This window comes from Theileria equi, chromosome 1, assembly GCF_000342415.1.
Source record: "Theileria equi strain WA chromosome 1, complete sequence".
NCBI classification, from domain to species: domain Eukaryota; phylum Apicomplexa; class Aconoidasida; order Piroplasmida; family Theileriidae; genus Theileria; species Theileria equi.
In genome coordinates, this window is record NC_021366.1 from 3,199,019 (window position 1) to 3,222,118 (window position 23,100).

At 39.0% G+C, this 23,100-nt stretch overlaps 6 protein-coding genes across 6 annotated transcripts, besides 1 other annotated feature; 4 read left to right on the forward strand and 2 right to left on the reverse strand.

The window, feature by feature from the left end:
• Positions 1-16: 16 nt before the first annotated feature.
• On the reverse strand, positions 17-12,389 carry BEWA_032250 (ubiquitin-protein ligase 1, putative; the record flags this gene model as incomplete). Its single annotated transcript, XM_004829981.1, has 1 exon — positions 17-12,389. The coding sequence occupies exon 1, from the start codon at positions 12,038-12,040 to the stop codon at positions 17-19; it is 12,024 nt and encodes a 4,007-aa protein (XP_004830038.1). The 5' UTR covers positions 12,041-12,389.
• Positions 4,739-4,859: a microsatellite.
• Positions 12,390-12,985: 596 nt separating the features above from the next.
• Positions 12,986-13,925, forward strand: BEWA_032260 (centrin, putative). Its single transcript, XM_004829982.1, has 6 exons — positions 12,986-13,244; positions 13,277-13,391; positions 13,447-13,524; positions 13,587-13,630; positions 13,663-13,732; positions 13,766-13,925. The coding sequence occupies exons 1-6, from the start codon at positions 13,071-13,073 to the stop codon at positions 13,813-13,815; spliced, it is 531 nt and encodes a 176-aa protein (XP_004830039.1). The 5' UTR covers positions 12,986-13,070; the 3' UTR covers positions 13,816-13,925.
• Positions 13,926-14,440: 515 nt separating this feature from the next.
• On the forward strand, positions 14,441-15,217 carry BEWA_032270 (hypothetical protein; the record flags this gene model as incomplete). The annotated part of the gene is made up of 4 exons (XM_004829983.1): positions 14,441-14,501; positions 14,536-14,657; positions 14,690-14,782; positions 14,822-15,217. 4 exons carry the CDS (start codon positions 14,441-14,443, stop codon positions 15,215-15,217), a joined length of 672 nt encoding a protein of 223 aa, XP_004830040.1.
• A 373-nt stretch (positions 15,218-15,590) lies between these two features.
• On the forward strand, positions 15,591-16,356 carry BEWA_032280 (DNA-directed RNA polymerase II subunit Rpb7, putative). Its single transcript, XM_004829984.1, has 2 exons — positions 15,591-15,962; positions 16,008-16,356. The coding sequence occupies exons 1-2, from the start codon at positions 15,714-15,716 to the stop codon at positions 16,284-16,286; spliced, it is 528 nt and encodes a 175-aa protein (XP_004830041.1). The 5' UTR covers positions 15,591-15,713; the 3' UTR covers positions 16,287-16,356.
• A 118-nt stretch (positions 16,357-16,474) lies between these two features.
• On the forward strand, positions 16,475-17,380 carry BEWA_032290 (signal peptide-containing protein). Its single transcript, XM_004829985.1, has 5 exons — positions 16,475-16,711; positions 16,751-16,998; positions 17,031-17,137; positions 17,171-17,232; positions 17,268-17,380. Exons 1-5 carry the CDS (start codon positions 16,495-16,497, stop codon positions 17,312-17,314), a joined length of 681 nt encoding a protein of 226 aa, XP_004830042.1. The 5' UTR covers positions 16,475-16,494; the 3' UTR covers positions 17,315-17,380.
• Positions 17,381-17,611: 231 nt separating this feature from the next.
• On the reverse strand, positions 17,612-22,340 carry BEWA_032300 (ABC transporter, ATP-binding protein domain containing protein; the record flags this gene model as incomplete). Its single annotated transcript, XM_004829986.1, has 1 exon — positions 17,612-22,340. The coding sequence occupies exon 1, from the start codon at positions 22,160-22,162 to the stop codon at positions 17,612-17,614; it is 4,551 nt and encodes a 1,516-aa protein (XP_004830043.1). The 5' UTR covers positions 22,163-22,340.
• Positions 22,341-23,100: the final 760 nt, after the last annotated feature.

The following is a 23,100-nucleotide window of genomic DNA, read 5'->3' on the forward strand; positions in this document are numbered from 1 at the left end:
AAATATTTGTAAAAATTTAAATAAATCCAAATCCTTCCTTTCCCTCTAGGATTGCTTGAAGAAGTTTGGACTTTAACATGTGTTTGTCTGGATATGCGGGGAGATCAAGCTGATTAAAACACGTGTGTGCAGTTGGAAGTCTGTTATCTCCAAACGTTTTGTGAATAGAAATTCGCTGTGGACCACGCATACCCATCAAGTTCTTGAAGCCACCAATTGGAACTCTACTTGTTCCGGTGACAAACTGTAAAAAGGCAGCCAGGTGATTCTGGTCCAGCTCCTCCAAAATCTCCCAAAACCATACAATTTGCTCACTATTCTCAGTATAATTTACATAATCGACATTTTGTTTCATGTTTTGCAGATCAATCGTTGGTATACCACTGATTAACAGTTCAAGTTCTCTGTCATCAAAAATAGAAATTAATTGCGGACAAATCAATTCCCTAAATCCAGCCATAAATGCATCCAATTGCTCCTTGATTCCATTTGTGACCTTGTGACGACAGAGTAATTCTATATACTTGTGTTTGTTTTCATCCGTAACCGGAATATTGCGACCATTTGGAATCAAATCAATGACTTTGACCTTTCCAAATTCATCAATTTCCGTGCTAAAGTAAAGTTCTAAATCAAGGTCCTTGAGACTATACTTGTCAATTGAAATGAGGTTCTCATAAAACTGTGGATCTACAGACTCTGCGTCCGCTGGAGTAATTTTTCTACCGAGCATATGCTTGTAAAACGATCTGCAAAAGTATGCATCCATATGATGTCCGTCATAAAGGGCTTTTCCAATCACACGACCAATAAATTTAAAAAAGTTCAAATGGTCAGGATTAATTCCAGAAAGCGGATTTGGATGGTTAAACTCTTGCTTTCTTCCTTCACGAGTAAAGAGACCGTAATTTGGGTTAAACATCTCCTTTGACAAAATTGTAAACCATTCCCTCGTTAATCCACCAGCATCTACACCTTCTTCACCTCCAAAAGAGACAGTAAGCTTTCCCTTCATTTCATCTCCTGATCTTAACCGAAGTTGATGATATGAATCAAGGAATACGTGCTTCCTCCTTACGGTAATCTTAATGGGTTCTAGGCGAATTCCTTGACGTTTCTCCTTGAGTTTTATCCTAAAGTACTGGCGTTTGATGTCAAAATTCAAGCACATTGGCGCTAATCGTACAACAGGTTGGAATCCAGAATTCAGCAAGGATGGTGACTGTTTCACAATTATGTTAATGGCATTCTTATGTCTTTCCACGAAATTTATTAAATCTAAATGTGTACTACTCAGCTCCAAATGCGAGGAATCGTTATCCCACTTTTCTCTGGTCTGCTTTTGCGCATCAATATCAAAGTCAATTAGAGAAAGTGTCTCTTCCAGTTTTGATATATGATCCAAGTTGTATTCCATAGCGATATTTCCCTGTGAGATGAGTAGATATACTTCAAGCAATGGTATCAAACCTCTCAAACGTTCAAAGGCTGAAATTTCATGGGAATCCAATGCATTGTTATCCATGAGTGAAAGCATGACATCATCTAGTGCCTTCCATATTCTCTCAAATGGCAAATTCCTGTAAAAATCTGTGGAAAGCTTCAAAACAGGTGTATTTTCTGATTCCTTTGGTTTATAAGCTTCTGTAAACATCTCATTAACTAAAGTAACCACTCTCAAAAGCGCAAAAATAATTGGCTCCAGATCTTGATCAGTGCATGCTAAAGACTTTGTGACCCTCAATTTTGTTGAAACAAGATCAATAAGTAATAAACATTTTTCTTTAAAAACACCTGTGATAAACTGGCTATGTTTACTATTGTATAGCGCTCCAAATATCTGTGCGATTATACGAAGCTGGTTTTGAGAGCTAATATCTCTAATATTGCAAAATTGAACCCAACTGCTTGGACATTTCCAGGAAGAATACACATTTAGGAATAGACCCAATGATTCTTCATCCAATGAATCAATTATAGCCTTTTGAACATTGTTTGGTTCGCTAGGTGATGAGCTAGCTAGCGCACAGGTTTCTAGCATGTTGTTCTCCGAAGAAACTAAATCAATACAATTTGAAAAGTCCTTTTGAGTGTCAGCTGGTATGTTATTCTCAGGTGCCACTATCAAATTGTGGATAATCATCAGCAAGTGATTCATATGTTTCGTGGACGATTGAAACAAATGAGTAGCTGTTGCACTGAAAAAGAAATTGATTGGATAAATCGAGGGTGTGTTTTTCAAAGTACTAGTACTTAGACGTTTCTTCTTTCTTTTTAATTCCTGGCTTGTCACAATCTCCTCAGAAGATGGTGTAGATATAGAATTTGAAAAGAAGCTTATAGTACTTGGCAACGCAATAAGTAAACTTCTCAACTGTTCCAATACCTTTTCAGAAGAAACGTAGCTACAATAGCTTGAGTTGAGAGAAACTGAAGAAGTGACACTACCTTGGAACAATTGGGATGCCGTATTTTGAGGATTCTTTGTCCCAGATTCTACTGTTTCCTTACAAGAGGATGAAAATGTTTGCTTTGGGGGGAAAGAAGCATTTTTTACATTGCATATCTTTGGAAGATTTTTGAAAAATGAATCATTTATATCTGTACATGTCGATTCGGCATTAACACTCAAAATTGATGAACTTATCATAACCAGAAATAGTTTCAGGAGAGTGTCACACACTGGTCCTCCAAAAGATGCCAAGTTATACAGCAGTTTGAAAAACATCTTTTTATTTATCTCACTCTTTAGGTAAAAAACTTTGCATATTCCAATTATTCCCATTGTATTCCAATCAGATCTTGAAAGTCCACAGTAACTCAACAATGTTCTTTCATTCTCCGTTAAATTAGAATCTCTTGCACAAGGAGACTTTGGTAAAAGTCCAAGAATATTTTCAACCACACTGTCAAATGTTACATCATTTGCTTCTAAAAGGTTTGAAACGTCAAATGATTGTGATGCTGAAGCTACATTTGCCGGTGCTCCTCGTGGTTGCAATATGTTTATAAGTTGCGGCTCGAATGTGTTTAAAAGGTGCGGTATAGACTGTAGTATTCTGCGATCCAGCCCTAAAGCGTTGTTGGTGCCACTGCTAGACTGTCCTTCCGCAACCACTCCATCAACCTCTGCTCCATTAAGTGAAAACCTTCCCAAATTCTCAAAGTTTGTGAATCTTGATCCCCTAGTTCTTCTATCAGTCACAAACAAAACATCATTTGTATTAAAACTAGAATCGTTACTATCCCTATTCATAATTCTTCTGTTGGCTGAGCCTCTCGAACGAGTGTGTATATTTGTTAACCGTCTCAACTGGTTTGTTGCAGCTTGTATTTCTCCAATGATAAATCCTAGCGTAACGCCCGGTGATCGATGTCTGCCCAAGTCTGTTACACTAGCTGCAGCTTGCTGAGAGGAGGCATCCTGCTGAACATTAACGGATATCTGGTTGGACGAATCTGATAACGTATGCCTGGCTTCGTTTGCTGTGTCATCTCCTCTTGGTTGATTTGATCCATGCAATATTTCTGCCCTAAGTGATGGGAGCAGTGCCGCCATAAAACTTGCATTATCTCCATCCAAGTCTAATGTAGCATTTATTTCATCAGCTTCGTTAGAATTATCTCCATACAACGAACGCAAAACATCCAACCTTAGGCTTCTAGGGAGAGATTCCAAATACTGCAGTTCATTTCTGGATGGAATCGCTGTTATTGCTGGACTAAGCGTATTTCTAGCTCTAACATCTCTCATGGAAGCAACAGCATCCACATTGATTGTATTGAGTTGCTGAGAAATAATTTCATCGCGTAGATCATATGGAAGCTCAGAAATGACGGATGGGTCCATGTTAGCAAGCCCGAACAAATCATTGTAGGAAATCCCCAGAGCTTGCGCTATTATGCGTAATGACCTGCTCTCATAGGCTGATTCAGAAGTATTCTCTGCGCTAGAATTTTGTTCTACATTGGTATGCACAGCATCTACATTTTCAGTTTCCATGTTCTCCTCATCTTGTGGTGATTCACATATTTCTTCAGTTTGCTCGGGTACAATTGGATCGTTCCTAACCTGGACCTTTTGAACATTTAGAGCTATAATGTTCATAAAGTCAGAATCCATATCAAAGCTACAAAGTTGTTTCTTAGTTGATGGAAGTAGTGGATGTTTTTCTGGAACTTCCAAATCTCCGCTATTAGACCATGTTTCATTTCTGGGTTGACCTTGCTGCATCTGCACAGAAGCGCTCTCAGTTTGTGATATCCTGTTGGGATTATTTAGATAGCGAACAGCTCTTTGATTATTTCCAAACTGTATTTCAATGTGTATTGTTCCATTTTGGTTTCTTGAGGCTGATGTTTGCCTAGAACTTCCATCACTCACCGGAAATGATAAATTGTTTAATAATGGTACAGAGTCTGATATTATTTGTTCCACAGAAGTAGTTAAAGGTGCAGAATCACTTTGGGAACCAGAGAATTCACTATCTTCGTCTGCGTCATCAGCAATACTCAGGTTAGTTTCTGGATTTTCAATGACCTCTTGCACATTATGGTCCATGTTTGTTTCATCAAGCTCACCGGCAACCCTTATGCGAGGCACGTCATCTTCATCCTCTTCGACGTCATCCATACTTGAGCTAGAAGCAGAATCAGAGTAGTGATTAGAAGCGTATTCTTCATCAATTTGATGAGGTAGTGCCATTTCTATATCGTTGAGGTCATCGGTTATATCTTCCATTATATTATCATTATCCACATCGTCCCCATCGTCGTCATCACCTTCATCCTCAGTATCTGACATATCTTCGCTAGACATATCCTCATCGTCAGCCATTTCTTCATCATCTTCCTCACCAGATATTTCTTCATCAATTTCAGATACTTCAGACTCGGATTCTTCATCAGATTCTAAATCTACTTCCATATTTAGGCTAGAATCGTCTGAACTAGAGTCGTCAGCCAATTCAACAACCAAGGCTGAAGGTTCTGCACTAGAATCATTATCTACAAGTTCAACATTCTTGCTTGGAGATGTTAACAGTACTAGAACCCTAACGATTGAACCGCAAACAATCTTTGATTCATCCTTGAATAAATCAATTTTGTGAAATAGGGACGTTAGCGCCTTTTTCAATTGAGTAAATGTCTCGGAAGAGACTTGCACATGATCAAATGGAATTTGCAACAAATGGTGTAGCAAATTACATAGAGTATAAATAGCAATGGGAAACAAATAAACTCCACATTCTGCCATATCTAATCCGACAAATGATTGTAGCAAGTTTCCAATTTCACTTATAATTGTTAGACAAAATTCAGAAGATGATAATGCAAGTAGTATCAAAGTATTCGTATAGTTTTCCAGTGAATCAATGATTAACTTTTGAACGGCTTCAAATTCTGCTTTGGATTGCACAGAAGCTTCATCGGGTGTCGACATATTTTTTGGCGCAGAGAGAGAGCATATCATTGTGAACATATACCTTGAAAGAAAAATAACAAGAGATTTCGAGTTACATCTTTCAATCTTGTCAAATTTCCAAGGAAGTGGTTTGTATGGCAACTCAATGGGAATATTGAGAGCAGCTCCATCTCTAATGGATTCTGGAAGTGGGAAATTGTGGAATATTGCGTTCAAAAGGAAGAAGACACTGTTTAGTGTTAATGAAAATGGATAAAGTGGCTTTGACTTGCTCTTTGGAAGAGTATTTGTTAGTCCATGAATATTGCCAAATATGTGCATATGTTCAAGCAGCAATCGAGAAATGTGAAGGTTCTTTTTTGCATAAAGAGTTTCATAATCAACTGCATCCATATTTACATTTTTTCCAGTTCCCATCATTTCTTCCATGAGCGCATCCTTTAAGAAATTTGCAGATTTTAATGCAATTGTCAAATCCTTTACTTCTATATATGATTGCTCATTTTCCTCATGAACTTCAGAGCTCTGTATGGTTATAACAGTGTGGCGTTTCAACAAGTCCAAGAGTAACAAGGGATCCTTTTTTACAAACGGGTAAACCTCTTGGACGAATTTATCCAATGGCATAGAGAGAGTATCTGCAGATGATAGTATGCCAATTATCCTATCCTTCATTGATTCCTCGAGTGTATTTCGGCTTTCCAAACAGTGCACAAATATATTAGAGACTAATCTCAATATTCCTTTACATTGTGCCGATTTTGGAATGTTCAACAAAATTCTCAAAGATCCAAGGTTCTGTCTGTTTATGGATTTAGATTGATGGAATGTAACAGGTTTATATTGGAGCAATTTTTCCGAATTACTGCAAACCTCTGTTAATTTATCAACAATACACAAGATAGGGAGTAATAAATCAGCGTCCAAACCTGGGAAGAGCTCCGATATGCCCATACAGAGGTTCAAGAGCTTCTCCTGCATATCTTTCTTAATGAATCGTGTCGAGCAAGAGGTCACAATTTTAATTTTTTCGTCATTTTCTGTGTATAAACCTGACAAATCGAACAAATTGTACTTTTTCATAAATTCAACAATACAAATGAAAGCAAACTTAAAAAATGGAGGAGGTGAGGCAACCTGTGGTACGCGAGATGTGCAACAAAAACCATATTTTACCATATCGTATTCTGAAGGTCCAGTGGAATCACCTGAACCAAGCAAACACCACTCTGGAATATTTACAGAAATATCAGGTAATGCCTTCTTTAATCCCATGCTTGCAAGTGTTATTACACCGCTATTATATGCATCCAACCTCATTTTATGGAATAGTTCAATGATAGAAAAAATAACGTCCACAAAATCATCAAACATCAGTGCTAAATGAGTGTAACTTTCCCTTCCACCTAGGAGATACGCCAAAAGATAAAATAGAGATGCAAGATATTCGTGGGTCTTTGCCATCGAATAATTATAAGGTTCATCCAACCTTGTTTTTCCACCACACACTGCTCTTTCAAATGCGGTTTGTCTATCTGTTTCATTCATGAAAATTATAGGACTAAATATAGAGGCAATATCCTCTGACCCAAAGTTCACTTGTGTCTGCGAAATCTGAGAGTGCACTGTCTTAATCTCTCTATGAATAAAAGCGAGTATGTGCAATATATTTTTATCATGTGTACTTTCCACATTGTAAATACCACCAAATGATGATGCATTGATTTCATCGTCATATACTACATCTAGCTTAAGGGCCAATATACGGAACAAACAATCTGAAATAACGCTCAGCGTTATTGGCATATTCTTGCAGAACATTAGCAACAATTTAATAATATTTCTACGAATCTCTGGAACTACATTTAAATCTACATCTTCGATATATACAACTACGTCTGCATCCTGCGCAAAAAAGGGCATAGGTAGTGTTTCAAAGTCTGAAAATAAGCTAGAATCCTTAATTGTCTTTGATATTGTTTCATAACGCTCATTATGATTCGAGGTTAGCGGTAAATCAGCAAACTCTGGCACATTTTGATTGAACTCTGAAACATTAATTAGCCAATCAGTCAACGTCAATAAATCGGAAATACCACAATGAGAGATTGCATTAGAAATGTCACGATCACTGAATCCCATTTCTGACAAATGTGAGCGCACAGAATCCATATTTTGAATTCGTCCAGTACTATCAAGTTCATAATCTCCATCCGTATCGTTAGCCTCGTCTCCACTGTTTGCGAGCTCCCTGTTTGAATTTACTTCTCTATTCCTCAGTCTCCTGTTACGGCGCATATTAGTTCCCAAAAATGGCTGGATCAAATTGCTACTAGATATACCCTCCATCTCTGAAGATGGCTCTCCCAAGCTGGTATCCATCTTGAGAAAGAATAGATTAAGTGCTTGTTGCCTAGATGATGATGCATAGTCCAAAATATAAACATGAACCTTTAACAAAGAAGACAACATTTTTGGAGAAATATAAAAACCAATACTTGCAGTACTACTGCTTGGGAGAGATGGCTGCATTTGAGAGAAAACCTTCAACCATGGCCAACATGTAGAAGATATTGTAGCCACAATGTTCTTGAATATCTGACCAATTGAAATGTGACATTTAGATGAACAAGAAGTGTGATCCTTCAATGAACAAGGAAGATCCATATTTTCCGGGCAGAAATGTCTGCTGATAAATTCCCTAAGGTTAGAATCCACTGTAACATTTAGCATAGTTCTTGGATTACAAAGTCTACAAAAAAGGCTAAGTGCTACCTGTATGGTCTTTCCCAGAACAACCATTGATGATTTTATCCATTTCAAGTCATGTGATGTTAGAGCATTAGCTGTAGCAATTACAAAGTTGAAGAGTGACGTATGGTTAGTAACCTCAATTCCAAGAACATCATTGCAAGACAACGATGGATTTAGTCTAAGAGCAATTGCAAGAGAACATGCGATGTAAAGCGATAACAAATAGTCAAATATCGATGTTATTGTCTTCATTCCATCCAGCCCAGTGATCATGCAAGTAGTAAGAGCGAATAATGAGTTATTATTTTTCTCATCAATACAGAGCTTGTATACGAATTCCATAAACTCGGCAAAGTAACGTGCAGTCTTGATGCAATCCATATTTTTAAGGAATACAGGTTCACTACTTTGCCATTTCTTTACATCTGGAAATTCGTTTGCCAACATCATAACAGCCGTAGCAATTGAGTAGGAATTTTTAGCAATATGAGCTTTAAGGCATTCATTTTCTGGTTTCAATCCTCGTAATGCCTTGTTTACCGATGCATTTAAAGAGAATAAAAGTGACCTTGATGCAATTAAAGTCAAACGACACATCTCCAAACTTAAAGCACGTCGTTCATGGGACAAGTGACCACCAGAAAAGGCAGAATTTGGTAAACTGTATGCATATGTGCATTGTGATGACCAAAACAAATCGTTTGCAGAGAATAAAGCATCGGTATTTGCGTTCTTGGCGTCATTTATAAACGACTTGAACCCACGAAGCTGCGGATGCTCGTGTGAATTGTGTTTACTTGAGAGAAAGAAGGCAGTTTCCTTATCAGTATCACTCAAAGAAGCATGAAATGTATGCAAAAGACCAGGGAATCCAAACACAAAAGATTCCAACCAAAGAGTCAGAGTAGTGTGCATTTCGCAAGTCGACAAATTTTTGAGCTGTACACCCATTTGATGTTGACCGCAACAACCAGCGGTATAAATACCAGTATTATCCTTGTGCATAGAGTAGAGAAAGTGATTAGTTCCGTGAGAAGCTCTCCAGTTTATATTATCCATGGGAGTAGTACGATCAAATAACTCGGGACCCACATATGGTTTACATAAGGAATGCAGATAAACTATAGAGGGTGCTACAGCCTGACTTAAAATATACTTTGTAGCCAAAACCAAAGGATGTTGAGGATATACACTAAAAAATAAGGGGGGAAGGCATGGCGCCGTACATAACTGCATTAACAGTTTGATTCCATCACATGAGATAAAGTGCGATATACTTTGACCAAAGGACAAGAATGTCGATAGAAACTTTCCCAAATTTGCTATCCTATCCGCATAAAAATCATGACTACTGCACTTGTCTAGTGTTGAAAGCATCTCAATAGTTATCTCTGCAGACGTAGTACGGAACTGCTGCAAGTATGAATCCACCCTCTCTGAATATTTCTTTGGGTCACAGGGAATGAATGATGGAAATTGCAAGGACTCTTGTAATAAATCAAATATAACCTGAATAACATGTCTCATTATTATAGAATGAGATGATTCGTGTTGCCTAACAATAGTATCCAAAGATATTCCTATTGACGCTGCTACTTCACCAAAACGATCGAATAAAACAAACTCCCTCTTTACAACAATATCAACCAACCTTAAAACATGTTTATAGTTATTGTTCTTAATATATTCTTGGCCACTCTTGTGCAAAAACAAATCACAAATTGCTGTTGGAATAATGCTCAGGCAGTCTTCGGACTTTAGGCTTTCCTCCGATATAGAGTTCAAAAATGCTGGTATTATACCTAACCTATGCAAATCTTCTTGTGATATAGGATCTTCTCCTATTACATCCAATATAAGAGTGATTGCGGAGCTATAAATCCCCAGTCCATACGACTTTGGATCCTTAAATATTTCAAGTACTACAGAAATCATGGGACTTCCTGGGCCAAAAACATCGTGATCATTTATTTCATTCCTTATGGAATATGGTCTAGTTACCGAATATATATCTTTTACGATAGTTTTGAAAAGAAACCGTCTTGCACTTATTTCACTGAGGGACAACCAATACGTCCGAAGTACCATCTCCATTTTTACGTCTGGGAGATTCCATCCATTTGGCCAGGGCTTCAAATCTGCATCAAGATTTCCAAAATGAATAAAATTCTGAATCTTATGCATGTCATACTGGATTCTGGAGATAAATACGTGAAATAGTTGCAAGTCATTTCTCAGGCTTCGTGAAACAGCTTGGTTGTAGTCCAATAGAGCTTCCAATACTTGGACAACGTATATAATCACAGGAGTATATATGGGATTCCTTATCCTTATAAATTTAACCAGACTATCCAAAACTCCAATACTCGTTAAAGCGCTGCAATTTCCATGGTAAGATATAATAGAGTAATAGACGATCAGCAGTTGTAATAGTATGCGCATGAACTCCTCATCCTCTGCAACTTGTGCCCTGAGTTCCTCTGTGGATAACCTCAAATCCCAGTTCCACTTTTCTTCGTCACCTCCAATATAAAACGTAGCATGTATGGGTGTTGCTGCATCTACAGCCATACTTTCATCAAGTGAGGTAGATGAAAATGTAAAAGGCTCGTCACAATTCAACTGTTCGCGTTTACCTGCCCCAGAGCAACTTTCCATGTGCTGTATATCTAGCGTAGATTTCTCAGATTCGTGGACGTGATTCAGGTAAAACTTTAAAACCTTGACAAAAATACCATGAGGAACCATAAAGCCCAGAAGATTCGAGAGCAATTTATACTGTATACCATCGTAAATCATTGCTGATAACAATTCACTTGCGATTATCATAGTTGAACGATCAATAAACCTGTGGAACTTTATAAAGTAGGAGAGCTCTAGCAAAAATGATGGGTTATAAGTCAAGAATTGTGAATAAAGTGAGGTATTGATCAATAAGAGGCAAATGAGCGATGACAAACGAATGTTCACAATAGTACGTTGCAAGGAGGGAAAGTAAAGAGAGAATATTTTTGCTATTTTGTATTTCAATACATGGTGATACCTATCTTCAATCTGATACTTGTCAATTAGCACCCTGAAACTCTTTAAAACTTGGGGAAATAAATCTTGATTCTTTAAACTCAAAACCCATTCACGCAAAGCTGTAAAATTCACATCACCAACACTGAGAACCTCGAAAACTGGAATCTTGAGCAACTCTGGCCTACCAATGTCAATTTCCACAAACGATTCACTAGATAGCCAATACCTATTAGCACAAAAATAGTGGTCCAAAACCATTGGAAGTGTCTCTTGATCTATTTTCCTTGTAAATTCGGTAGGAGTAGTTGAAGCAATATTACAAGTTTTATCTGGAAGTGGATTCTCTATGAATGTGGAGAGTCTGGTAATTACCAATGAAATTTCCTTGGAGAGTGCCATTCTGCGATTTCTGCTACTGAAAAAAACAGAGAGTAGTCTTGTAGCTAGAAACACAATATCAAGATTGACATCATCCAAAAGGTGAATTAAGAGATCCAGTGAATTGTATGTATTCTTTGATGTGCAATTCTCTACAATCATGATTGATGTTTTAAGCGCGCTCTTGACAAGTTCCACATTCTCTGGACTTGGAAACTGTCCGGAAGAATCCTTAAGAAGCGTAACATAGCGATTAAAGAGATCATCAAATCTATTAAGAACTGGAGCCCAGCATATAATATCGCTCTTTTCCCAAACCCATTGTGTGAATGTTTGCAGATGGAGGAAAAGCTCCTCTTCGCTGCAAGACGCTAAACACTCAATATATCTTCTCTGGCATGGTTGTAGCCCGGCTAAAACCAGCTTATAGTTATCTCCCTTCGGGTAACCGATCTTCATTTTCTCTGGGTCGGCGTATAACGGTTACTTCTAGTTTCTCGGCAATTTAGACGGCAATATCTAGCCACAAGTGTTCGCGCAACAAACAAAACGCGTACGTGTTTAAAATTAACAATCCAAATGATCGTTTACAACGTTTTCTTGTAATGTACAAAATCCATCTTTAAATGGTACCAAATTCGGCCTTAATATTTGCCAATCTGGGTGTTTTGCTAATATACACGGGATAGACACTGTTTTTGGTCTAGAATCATTAAAATTTTCATACCAACAGCTTTAATTAACCTAAAAGGGAACTAAATTTTATGCAACAGGTTAAAATGCTGAAAATACTTACATTATTCTATACGAAACATTTAAATTGTGGCGCGAGGTCAAAAATCTCCTCCAGCTGCCGAGAGGCTCCTGACCCCAGGGGCCTTAAACTCCAATTTCAGATTTGTATGTTTCACTCCCTTTCTCCAGTTTGGGTTTTCCCCTTTGTTTTATCCTATTAGAACTACATTTTGGTCGAACGTTCCCGCTTAACCTGAGTTTGCTGACCATTCGTCTCAACCGTCGAGAGTCAAGTCAATTCGACGAGTACCTCAAAAATCTCACTTTTAATATTTACGTTTCAATATCCATGCGAGTTTTTACGGCAGCTTCTACGTACAAGCTGGTCGCTCAATTCCATCTTCACAGGGAAACTTGCGCAAAATATCTGTTTCCTGCGTCTATATGCTGAGCTATCGGCCTTTGTAGACTTGAGTCCATTAAAGAGACGAGGTTCCGCCTAAATGTGACCTCTCGGGAGTCTCCAGAGAACATGAGCCACTCGTGGCCTCTTGCGGCTACATATATTTCCTTTACATCTGTCTATATCCGTATCTTGGCCCTGTTGATGCAGAACGAGCGCCCACATAGCACAGGCGATGTACACACACGACATCACAAGTTCAAGTCACAGGGATATTTTGTTCAAATTTCATCGTAGTCACACTTCTGCTTTTATTTAGTAAAAATTTGCAAATTATGCCAAATTTATAAAATGAATAGCAGAAAATCCGAAGCTTCGTACAATACGCCGATAAAAATCGCTTTTGGCCAAAATAACAGAAGGGGAAGGTTCGAACTAAGAAGCGACCAGCTTAAAGAGATCTCAGCCGCGTTTAACCTGCTGGATTCCAACAATACCGGCAGAATCGACTACCACGAACTCAAGGTTTGTCTACCCATACACCTGATAGCTCCTAGGTCGCCATGAGAGCGCTCGGGTTCGAGGTGAAGAAGCAGGAGGTCCTGGACCTCATAGCAAAGTACGACAAGACGAACTCTGGGAACATTGACTTTGAGAACTTTAAGGATATAAGTATGTTGCTCACGTCTATGCAATGCTAATATTCCATTCTACAAACACATTCCAGTGACCAAAAAGTTTTACGAACGCGATCCAATGGACGAAATTAACAGGGCGTTTGACCTGTTTGACGAGGACAAAAAGGGTGTGTTTATTTTTGGTGCCTCTGAGAAGTGCACATTACGCTGGAGAATAACAATCGTACAGGTAAAATTGTCTTTAACGATCTCAAGAGGGTCTCAAGGGAACTGGTACGTTTGGCTGGCGGTTTACAAACAAACAGGGCCATGACTTGTCTGACGAGGACCTGCGCGCAATGATTGAAGAGTTTGATAACGATAGAGATGGAGCCAGTAAGTTCAAACGCTAAATGTCACATTCTCTAGTATCCAAGGAAGACTTTGTCGGAATAATGAGACAGACCACTTTGTACTAATATTCAGCATACCCAGTAGCATTGAAACACTTGATGTTTAAAAATCTTCCCAGTTGGGCATAATTTGGAGAAATTTCTCCCTAAATTTCCATTTTAAATCTTGAATTTCCTACCATTCATATTTATTAGTTTGTCTAGAATGGACCGTTTTGAAGCATCTTGCAAAAGTTTGTCTGAGAAATTAAGCCATCGTGTTTAGGCATTGAAGACTTTGTTCTCGGATTCATAAGGCTGATAAAGTCACACAGGCCCCAAGGACTTTCCAGGAAACCGACCCATGTTAAACTCATGCAATGGTACTTTAAAGGTTCTTTTGTGCAGCAGCAATCAACCATAAACAGTCATATCCCTTATGCATCACATTCATTTCTTGAACAAAAATGTGAGTCCACTCGTTAGAAAAAGGTCTTGTAGAAACGCGGATGTACACAAAGGGAGTTGTACTATACGTTCTCCAACATATTCAAGAGCCAAAGCGAGATACAATCGTGTCTACAAGTAACTTCATGTCCAACTATGGTATCATACAGTGCATTGCAATAGCAACTGGCATCCCTCTGGTAGATTTAGGAGTTAGAATATCCGACAAGGGTAATGAAAAGAGAGGCATTATATAAAAATAGGCATGATCGCGGGTTCTATAGAGTTTATAACTGGTGAAGATCGTATTGATGTTGCTACCAAATGTTTGTTACATCCACATTTTACATGCAGTTTCAGACTATGGAGTCAATATCACGTATGATATGCTCAGTTTCAAGGCAAACTTAAAGGCAAATCACGTTTTAGTTGTGGAAAAATATACAGTCTTTATGAGTCTTTGTCACAGCAGAATTTGGAAGGTGCATGTGCCTAATGTAAAAACCATATACAGAAACTACCCATCATTTTAATCACAGGTTGCGGATTTCCCAGTAATAATACTAGAAAACTAGTAGAAGACCTTTCTATGAATTCTGACATTGAGGTCAGTTTCAAGGTTCCCGCGGAAGATACAAATGTGTAGATCTGCTACCTGGGAGACTATGATCCTCATGGGTTTCTCATATTTTTATCCTACGCAAAAGGTTCTGTAAGCACAAGAATAAATAGCCTCATACCGGATGTCCACATAAATAGGAGGAAAGGGAATAGATACAAATGGATAGGAATACGTGCGAGTGATGTCGAGGAATATGGCATCAAGAAAGTAGTGGATTTGACAAAAAGAGAAATGAGAATATTGGAAAATCTAATCTCCGATCCAGAAGTAGCAGAAAACACCCTGTTGAGGCACGAAATTGAGCAGCAAAGAACAGTACAGAAAATAGAAATTGAAGCGCTGGAAGAGTCAACCAGCACTGGAGTATTATTCGAGTATGTTATCAGGAAAATATTGAGCCGAGAGTGGATAGAATTCTAGTATACAAGTCCAATTGTGTTACAGAAAGTAAAACTTCAATTCCTGGTGTGGTCCTTAATGTACCTGAAACAATATATTCTAACACATAAACGCCAACCTTGAGTATATCTCCTTTGGAATTGTCTGAATCGAGTACTTTTTAGTTAGGCTTGGCGACAGATGCCACGCACGGTTAGGATTTTTGGTTATTGGTACTATGTGCTTGTTTTTACATGGTCTAAAGTACTTTCTCATCAAAACTCTGAGTTTTCCAGAGCTAGGATTCATGACTCTTGCAAGTGAGTCTACTCTGAGCTGATGCTTATCGTGTTGGGTGAAGAATGGTATCAAACTCTCTCAAACACAAGTGTATAGTAAAAATTCTTTGTTTTTTGTTGGAAAGGTGCACGAGCAGGTGATTTATGGTGTAATACACAATAGTTTGGAGATTTTGCCGAGGCCGCTTCTCTGCTAACATTATAACACAGGGACATATTTTTAGCAGTTATAATTCACCATGTACTTTGTCGTGGAGCAATGGAAGCTAATAAACGTGAAGCCTTCGCAACTTGGTCCGAATTATCAGCAGAACATTGAGGAAATGCTCCGTGACCAGGTAGAAGGCCATTGTACAGCAAAGTACGGTTATGTTGTGTGCGTAATTCGCATAGTACATAACGAAATTGGACGAGTTCAAGACGGGACTGCTATGATTGTTGTAAATGTAAAGTATCAGGCCATTGTATTTAAACCGTTCAAGGACGAGGTTTGTTGCATCAATTCTAGCCATTACAATACACTAAATACACAGGTTCTTGACGCTATAGTAACGGATGTGAACAAACTTGGCTTCTTTGCTCAAGCTGGGCCCCTCAAGGTATTTGTCTCGAGAACCTCCATAGACCCAAACTTCGTCTATGACAATGACGCGGCATATCCGTGTTACTCTGATGGAACTATTAGCATAAAGCCTCAATCAGAGGTCAGAATGAGGATACAGGGTATCAGCTACGAGAACTCCAATATATTTGCCGTGGCAACCATAAACGCTGATCATTTGGGCGCATTTGAAAGTGATATTACAAATTAGACCGACAAACAACTTTATCGCACATCTTCTCTAGGATTCCTCAGGAATCTTTCGTTTACTTTGGCACATTTACATTTACGCTACATTTTCCTCCTTTTGCGGTCACATCTCGACGTTTTTCCGTGGAATCTTCGCGGGGACCACATACGAGAAGATTCCACACAATTTCTTGCCTCTGCAGTAGTATTATTCCCTGTGCGCAGATTTAATGGTTAAATTGTGCGTAAATGTTCTATATTTCGCTCTTGTACTGAAAATTATTACGTGCGTTTGCTCTCTCAGTGTACACACCCCCTGCGACGTCATTAAAATCCTTTCTCGCGACCTTCCACTGGATACGCGTCACAGAAGGACCATTTTACCCTTTAGTGATCCCGGAAAGTCCTCCTTCATATCCACAATGTCAAACTCGGAGAGTGATTACGGTACGTTTTGCGCATACACTCGATATACTCGGCCCACAGTCGGTAGCGTGATCCCAGACACTGTCCTTGAGGAGACTTTGGCGACAGAGGGCAGCGATACGACCTCCCTAAAGGCTATACTATCCAAGCTTCCAAGCGACTACAAGGGAATTGTCCTCTTTCTATTCCCATCAGTAGGCACCCCCTACTGTACAAAACAGGCGTGCAACTTTGCTCAATCACACAAGTCATTTAACGACCTCGGATACCAAGTCTACGGTCTCACTGCCAGCAGAAAAGCAATTGCGGTTCGTACACGTGTCTATAAATTTATACGTAGAGCTCATGGTCGAAAAGAAATCAACTGACATACACGATCCTGTTTGACCAAAATTCTAAAATTGTAAAGTATTTAAAATGCACTTGGATGTACTTTCTCATCAACAGGTATCACAACTTTCACTCTTATGAATAATACAGATCACACATTGTCATTGGGAAGGATGCAAGAATATTGGCATTTGAAAGAGGCGTAAATGCAGGTTTGCCATATTTCCACAATGTACACATTGTACAGAAAAATCCTCTTCAAGAGTTCTAGACTTGATCAAGGGATTAAAATAAATTCACAAAAGTCCTAGACCAACCTGAGAAAGGCGCACCTTCTAGGCATTAATGTTAATGGAGAATTCATTTGCGCAGTAGGTACCTTACCGTTTTTATTTGAGGGGTTCTATGTGATTATACAAGACTGGGCGTCAATACCTTTTCATGTGACTCACAGAGGCCTTGAAGAGCTGAAAACGTAAAAACAGGCTAAACATGTATACATTATGGAACCACCATAGTCAGAATCATTTTAAACAAATGCCAGTATGGCAAAACGGTAATTTTAAATTTTCTTAAAACCAACCTACTGCATTAAACGTGTGTGGTAATACAATCCTCTATAATCTTTGAGAGTGAACTACTGTCTACAATATCCTCAGTTTTGCAGGTCTTGATGAGAGACCCGCTATGGAAGACCCAAACTGAAGTGCAGAGACGCAAAACGTCAACATCATGTGCCGCAATAAATGTTGCACAGTGTCTAAAGTGTGCCCTTATAATTTCATAAATTGGGACGTCTTCCTTTGTTGATCCAACCTCATCCTCTGGAGGTTCATCAATCAGGAGAACCTTGAAGAATTCCCTGTAGAGCACTAGTCTTGCTACTGAAAGTGTGCGTAGCTGTGAGTTTGAGAGTACAGCTCCATAGTCTATATTTACATTGTCTGCGGAAGAAGTATCCTGTGGCTTCAATTCTGGGCCGTAGTATACCCTCTTGTAGTACCTTGGCATATCCTTGTGGTAATGATCCGGTAAAATGACCGTGTCAAGACCCTTACCGCCTGGAAGACTCTCGACAAACTTGATCAAACCACAAATTTCCAAGGCCATTTCAATATCAGCATCTTCAAATAACATTCTTGGATCAATGAATCTACGTACAGTCCAACCTCTAAAGACAAATGGTAGTTGAGGTAGTACTCCAATAACTTGTCTAGTCACATTCTTTGGCATATCATTCAAATCACAGCCATCTAAGAATACAGAACCATCTCTATTTCTAGCCAAGTTTTGAAGTACTGACAATAGGGTAGACTTTCCTGCGCCAGTTCTTCCAATAACTCCAATAATGTCCGAGGTATCCGCAGAACAAGTAACATTCTTGAGAATAGCATACTTCTCCTTGGAATCCTTGGTAGAGTGGATGTATACACTAACATTATCCAACTTTATCCTAGTAGTACCTGAAACTGCATACTTGGACACGTCAAGCACATTAACCTTGTGCCTAAAGAGCAATGTTCTAAGATTTGTACAATACAAGCCCCTCCTTGAAATATGTCTTGCAAAGCGCCTGGAAACAATATACTTCTCAACATTGTCCAAACTTAGGTTATTGTGATCTGAGTCCTTAGAACGGTCAACAACAATTTCCGTTCTATAAATGTTTCTCTTCTTGTTAAACTTTAGAGGTGTATTTTCAGGAATAAAACTTGAAAACCTCTTGACAGAGCCAATATGCATTTCCATCAAACAGTACAGTTTGAGGAAATTTGCAAATGAGGTATTCAAGCTAAGGAAGATGGAATATGCCATGGCATAATATCCAACTTGTAATTCATTTCCTGTCCAGCGTGAAAGAAGAAGAGGAAAGACAAGAATGAACAAAGCCAAAGGTGATAGAAATAATCTGGACGAAATTGTTCCCCAAGTCATTGCTGAATATGTCAAAAGAAAACACCTTAGATTATAATCAACACTTTCTGCCATAGCATGAACTAATTCCCACTCCTTTTTAAAGCTCCTATAAATTGATAGACCTGATATAGCCGTTTCTATGGTAGAATCAATTTGGCCAAATGTTTCCAAGCGTGCCAGATATGCGTTCTTGCAGGACCTTACATAGTAGTATACAAGGAGCCTAAGAATGATCAAACCAAGTAATACAGCAAGTGGAGTAGCCCATGGTACCAAAAAGAATAGTGTCAACATATGGACCGCAGTTTCAATTGACAATACAGATGAATCGTGGAGAAAATATCCAAATATGTTGTCAATGAAAAACGTATCCATATACAAGAATGTCAAAATGCTGCCTAGCGACGCCTTTATTCTTAAAACAGCCAAATTGTTTGTAAACAGAGAGTTTATGCAATATTCATGAATCCTTAGTGCACCATTTAGGGAAGCGGATGTCATCGCAACTACACGGAAGAAAGCTCCAATCATGACAGCGATGGAAAGAATGACAATCCATTGTAATGCCTTAATACAGTATTCTTTAACATCCTCTAGTGATATTCTTGCTCCGTCATGTTCCTTTGCATATTCAAGGACTGAATCTGATACTTTGGAAGTAATAACAAATTTGGTATTATCCAAAGTTGCAAAGGTAAATGTAAGTATAAAGAAGAACATAATGGGCCAGCCCGTAGCGAGGAAATAGGCTCTATACGGCTTAAAACTCTTACTATTTGTATCCTTTGTATCCTGTATCTCTTGAAGTGTTGGTGAATCAGAGTATCTAGATTCTGTCGATCTCCTTCGTCCTAGTCTGGTAAAGTCATCAGAACTGCATCTTCTGAGGATATCATGTGATACAGGCGGAAGCTTTACCCTATCAAAAGGTCTTGGAGGTTCAATATGACCAACTTCGTGCTCTATTAGGGATTTAAGCTTATTGCTCTGTAAAAGAGTTTTATTTACCAGGAAATATATTGGAGCATCCGGGAATGATTTTTGAGATTCAGATGCTACACAAGCATCCAAAATACGCTTGGATATCGTTAGAACTGTAGATACATCTTCTTTCACCAATAGTCCATCATTAATATTAAAGAGATTCCTAAAGATAGTTCTTGCAACAAATGGATCCAAGCTAGTGAAACAGTCATCAAGGACTACCAAAAAGGAATGTCCAGATTCACTCTCTCTATTAGTCTTGCTAAAGATGAGATAGGCATAGATGGCACGAGCAAGTCCAACTCTCACTCTCTGACCTCCACTGAGGGAGTAGCCATGTTCAGAAATCTTACGCAGGTCACCTCCTTCCCAAGTGGATATGTCATGCTCAAGTTCAACTGCTTTTATGACTGTCTTGTAAAGCTCCTCATCAAATCTGTGACCAAAGGTAATGTTAGATCTGATGGTACCCTTTTGTAGCCATACATCCTGAGAGGCATAGAATATTGGCATGTTGGTAGATAGAGGCAACACAGCCATTGATCCTTCTACCAGAGTCATGTCACCAAGAACCGCCTTGATAAAGTTGGTCTTTCCAGAACCTTTAGCACCAGTAATGATGGCAAGGTCACCAGTATTGAGGACAAAGTCAAGGTCTCTCAGATATGTGGTACCAGTGTGGTCTAAAAGATCCTTCCTGCTATTGATCCAGGCAAAGGAGGCCTTCTTGAACATTACAACTAGGCCTTTTGGCAGTGTCTTATCCTCATCAGGTAGTGCCTCTGGCAGAGGAATATCCCCAGTAAACTTGTTATCCGGAAGATAAAAGTTTGGTGAACAAGTTCTAAAAAATCTTTCAACCCTTTTGAATGATATTATGGTAAAAACTAAAAGTTTGAGTTTAAGAGGAACCATGTATAGTGGACCAAGAATCTTTAACAGAACAAAGATTGATGCCAAGAGCCCAGAAGGATTTATGCTCTTGACATCTTCAGAAACTTCAACTTGTCCGACAAAATCATTAATTAGAACAATGATGTCTATGCACATTATTGATGTCATGAGGACCTTGTTCATGAGAGATAAAAAGAAACGAATAGGTACAATGACCAGTTCATCATTCCTAGCCTCTGTAATAGCATTGTGGCCGATATCATCTAATGACATTCTCTCGATAAGATCCAGGGCTGAAACAATTTCCTCAGACCTAGCGATTCTATTATCCCTAACCCCAAAGAAATATTTCATAACAAAACCATTGACGAGTTCCATTACGAACATGCATGCCACCAAAGATAGTGAAATGATAAGGATAGTGAGTGCCTTCATGTTAAACTGCTGGCTAATCAAGATGAGACCGTATGTGAACGCTGTCAGAAAATCAATCATGCCAGTTGTGAACTCGACAAAAAGTGGAATGTAATGTGGATCGTTTAAAACAAGGGAATAAATCTTGGGAGTTACTTTATTGTTTTTGTGGCGTCTAGCAGGACATAATAGTGGGTCACTTGAGCATGTATCCTCTCCGGAACATCCGTGAATGATGCTCTTGCAGGCTCCTTCCTTGGACTGCAAATTGCTGAAAAAGGTGCGCCTATAGCACAGTCCATGTTGAAAGGTGGTTACCCGGAGACATGAATCAATAATTGCAGTAAGCCTCTGTAAATAGTAGTAAATGTGGTCCATGCAAATCTCTTTGAAAAGCTCAATGATGACAATGGAGAGGGCCAATCCAGAAAACGTCATGAACCTAAAATTTCCAGTAGAGAGAAGATTGAGCAATCTGTGAAGTATGATCGCAACGCTCATTCCAATTGCGTTCATAAAGATAATTGCCGTTATGGCAAGCAGAATCCTCTTCCAAAAGGTCAGCCAAATGGCCCTGAACAAAATGTACCTGACTGGTTTCTTTGTTTTCTTCTTTGCTTCTTCACTTAGAGACTCAAAAGTCTCAATACTGGCTATCCCATCACTTACATGTCTCGAGAATACCGGTTGCCATATGAGAAGCTGGTCAGCCAGTGGAAGTGGGTGGAGCATGTAAGGGTCCAGATACTCTTTGGCAGTTGCTTTAACCCATTTGTGTGCCCAAATAAAAAAGACAAAGTTGAAGATTCCTCTGTCATCAAAGTAGCGGAATCGCCTACCATCCTGTGTCACGGCCTTTTTCCTGAGAACTTCCACCTCACTTTCCCAAAAGTGATGAGTGATAGTCTCTGAGGCATGCACTGTATCCGACATTTTAATGTTTGTAAAAAACTCAAAAGTGGGATTCTAGTGTGAGGGAGAATGCAAATTGCAAAGACAGAACTGAACGAGTCCACCCTCTACCCTCACTCCCCTAGTGTTATGAAATGAGCAGCCATGTGTTTACATGAAAACAAAACATAAATTTGGTCAACTAACATCCTGCACTAATAAAAAAGCGGAAAATAACTCTGCGAAGAATATTCTTCGGATATCCCCATTAACGAAGAAAAGGGAGAGAAAATATTTCCTCCAGAAGAATTTTTCTTCCTTGTCTTAATCGCTATATTTTTAGTTCATCCTACTAATTTGCTCTTGAAAACTGTCACATGTGTGTCACGGCACAAAACAAGGAGTTCCATCTGCTGTGAGTTCGTGGACCTTCGCATGTTGCCCCGTGATTGGTGAGTTTTATGCCAAATTTTGCTACAGATCAAGAGAATGTCGTTGTTGGACAAAGTGTCTGGATGGTTGTTGTATTGTCTTCCATAGGAATTGCTATCGAGAGTAGTCTAGAGGGCTGTATCGCTAGCACTACCTACTGGCAGAGCATACTGCATTGATATTGTCGTGATTCCATGGATTATTTTTGGCTTGTTGCAATGATTAGCCGTCCCTTTTGCCCATATTGTCCTTTCTCGTCCCTATTCACCCACACATTTGAAAGTGTCTATGGTGTGAGCAGGAGATTGTGCATCTTCCATGACCAGTGCATTGTCGCTAGTTCCTCTATTCTCTGCCACATGTTAATAGATGTGGATTATACCTAGAATTTGGTCTGTCCATGTGCTTTTGGGGACAGAGGATGGGACCATGCAGATGAACTTGTTGAGGATTTTCCACGGTTTATAATGGAGATGCGTTCAAGTTTATATCCACGGGTGGAAATAATCTTTCCATTTCCATCCTACACATCCCTGTAATGATGCCAG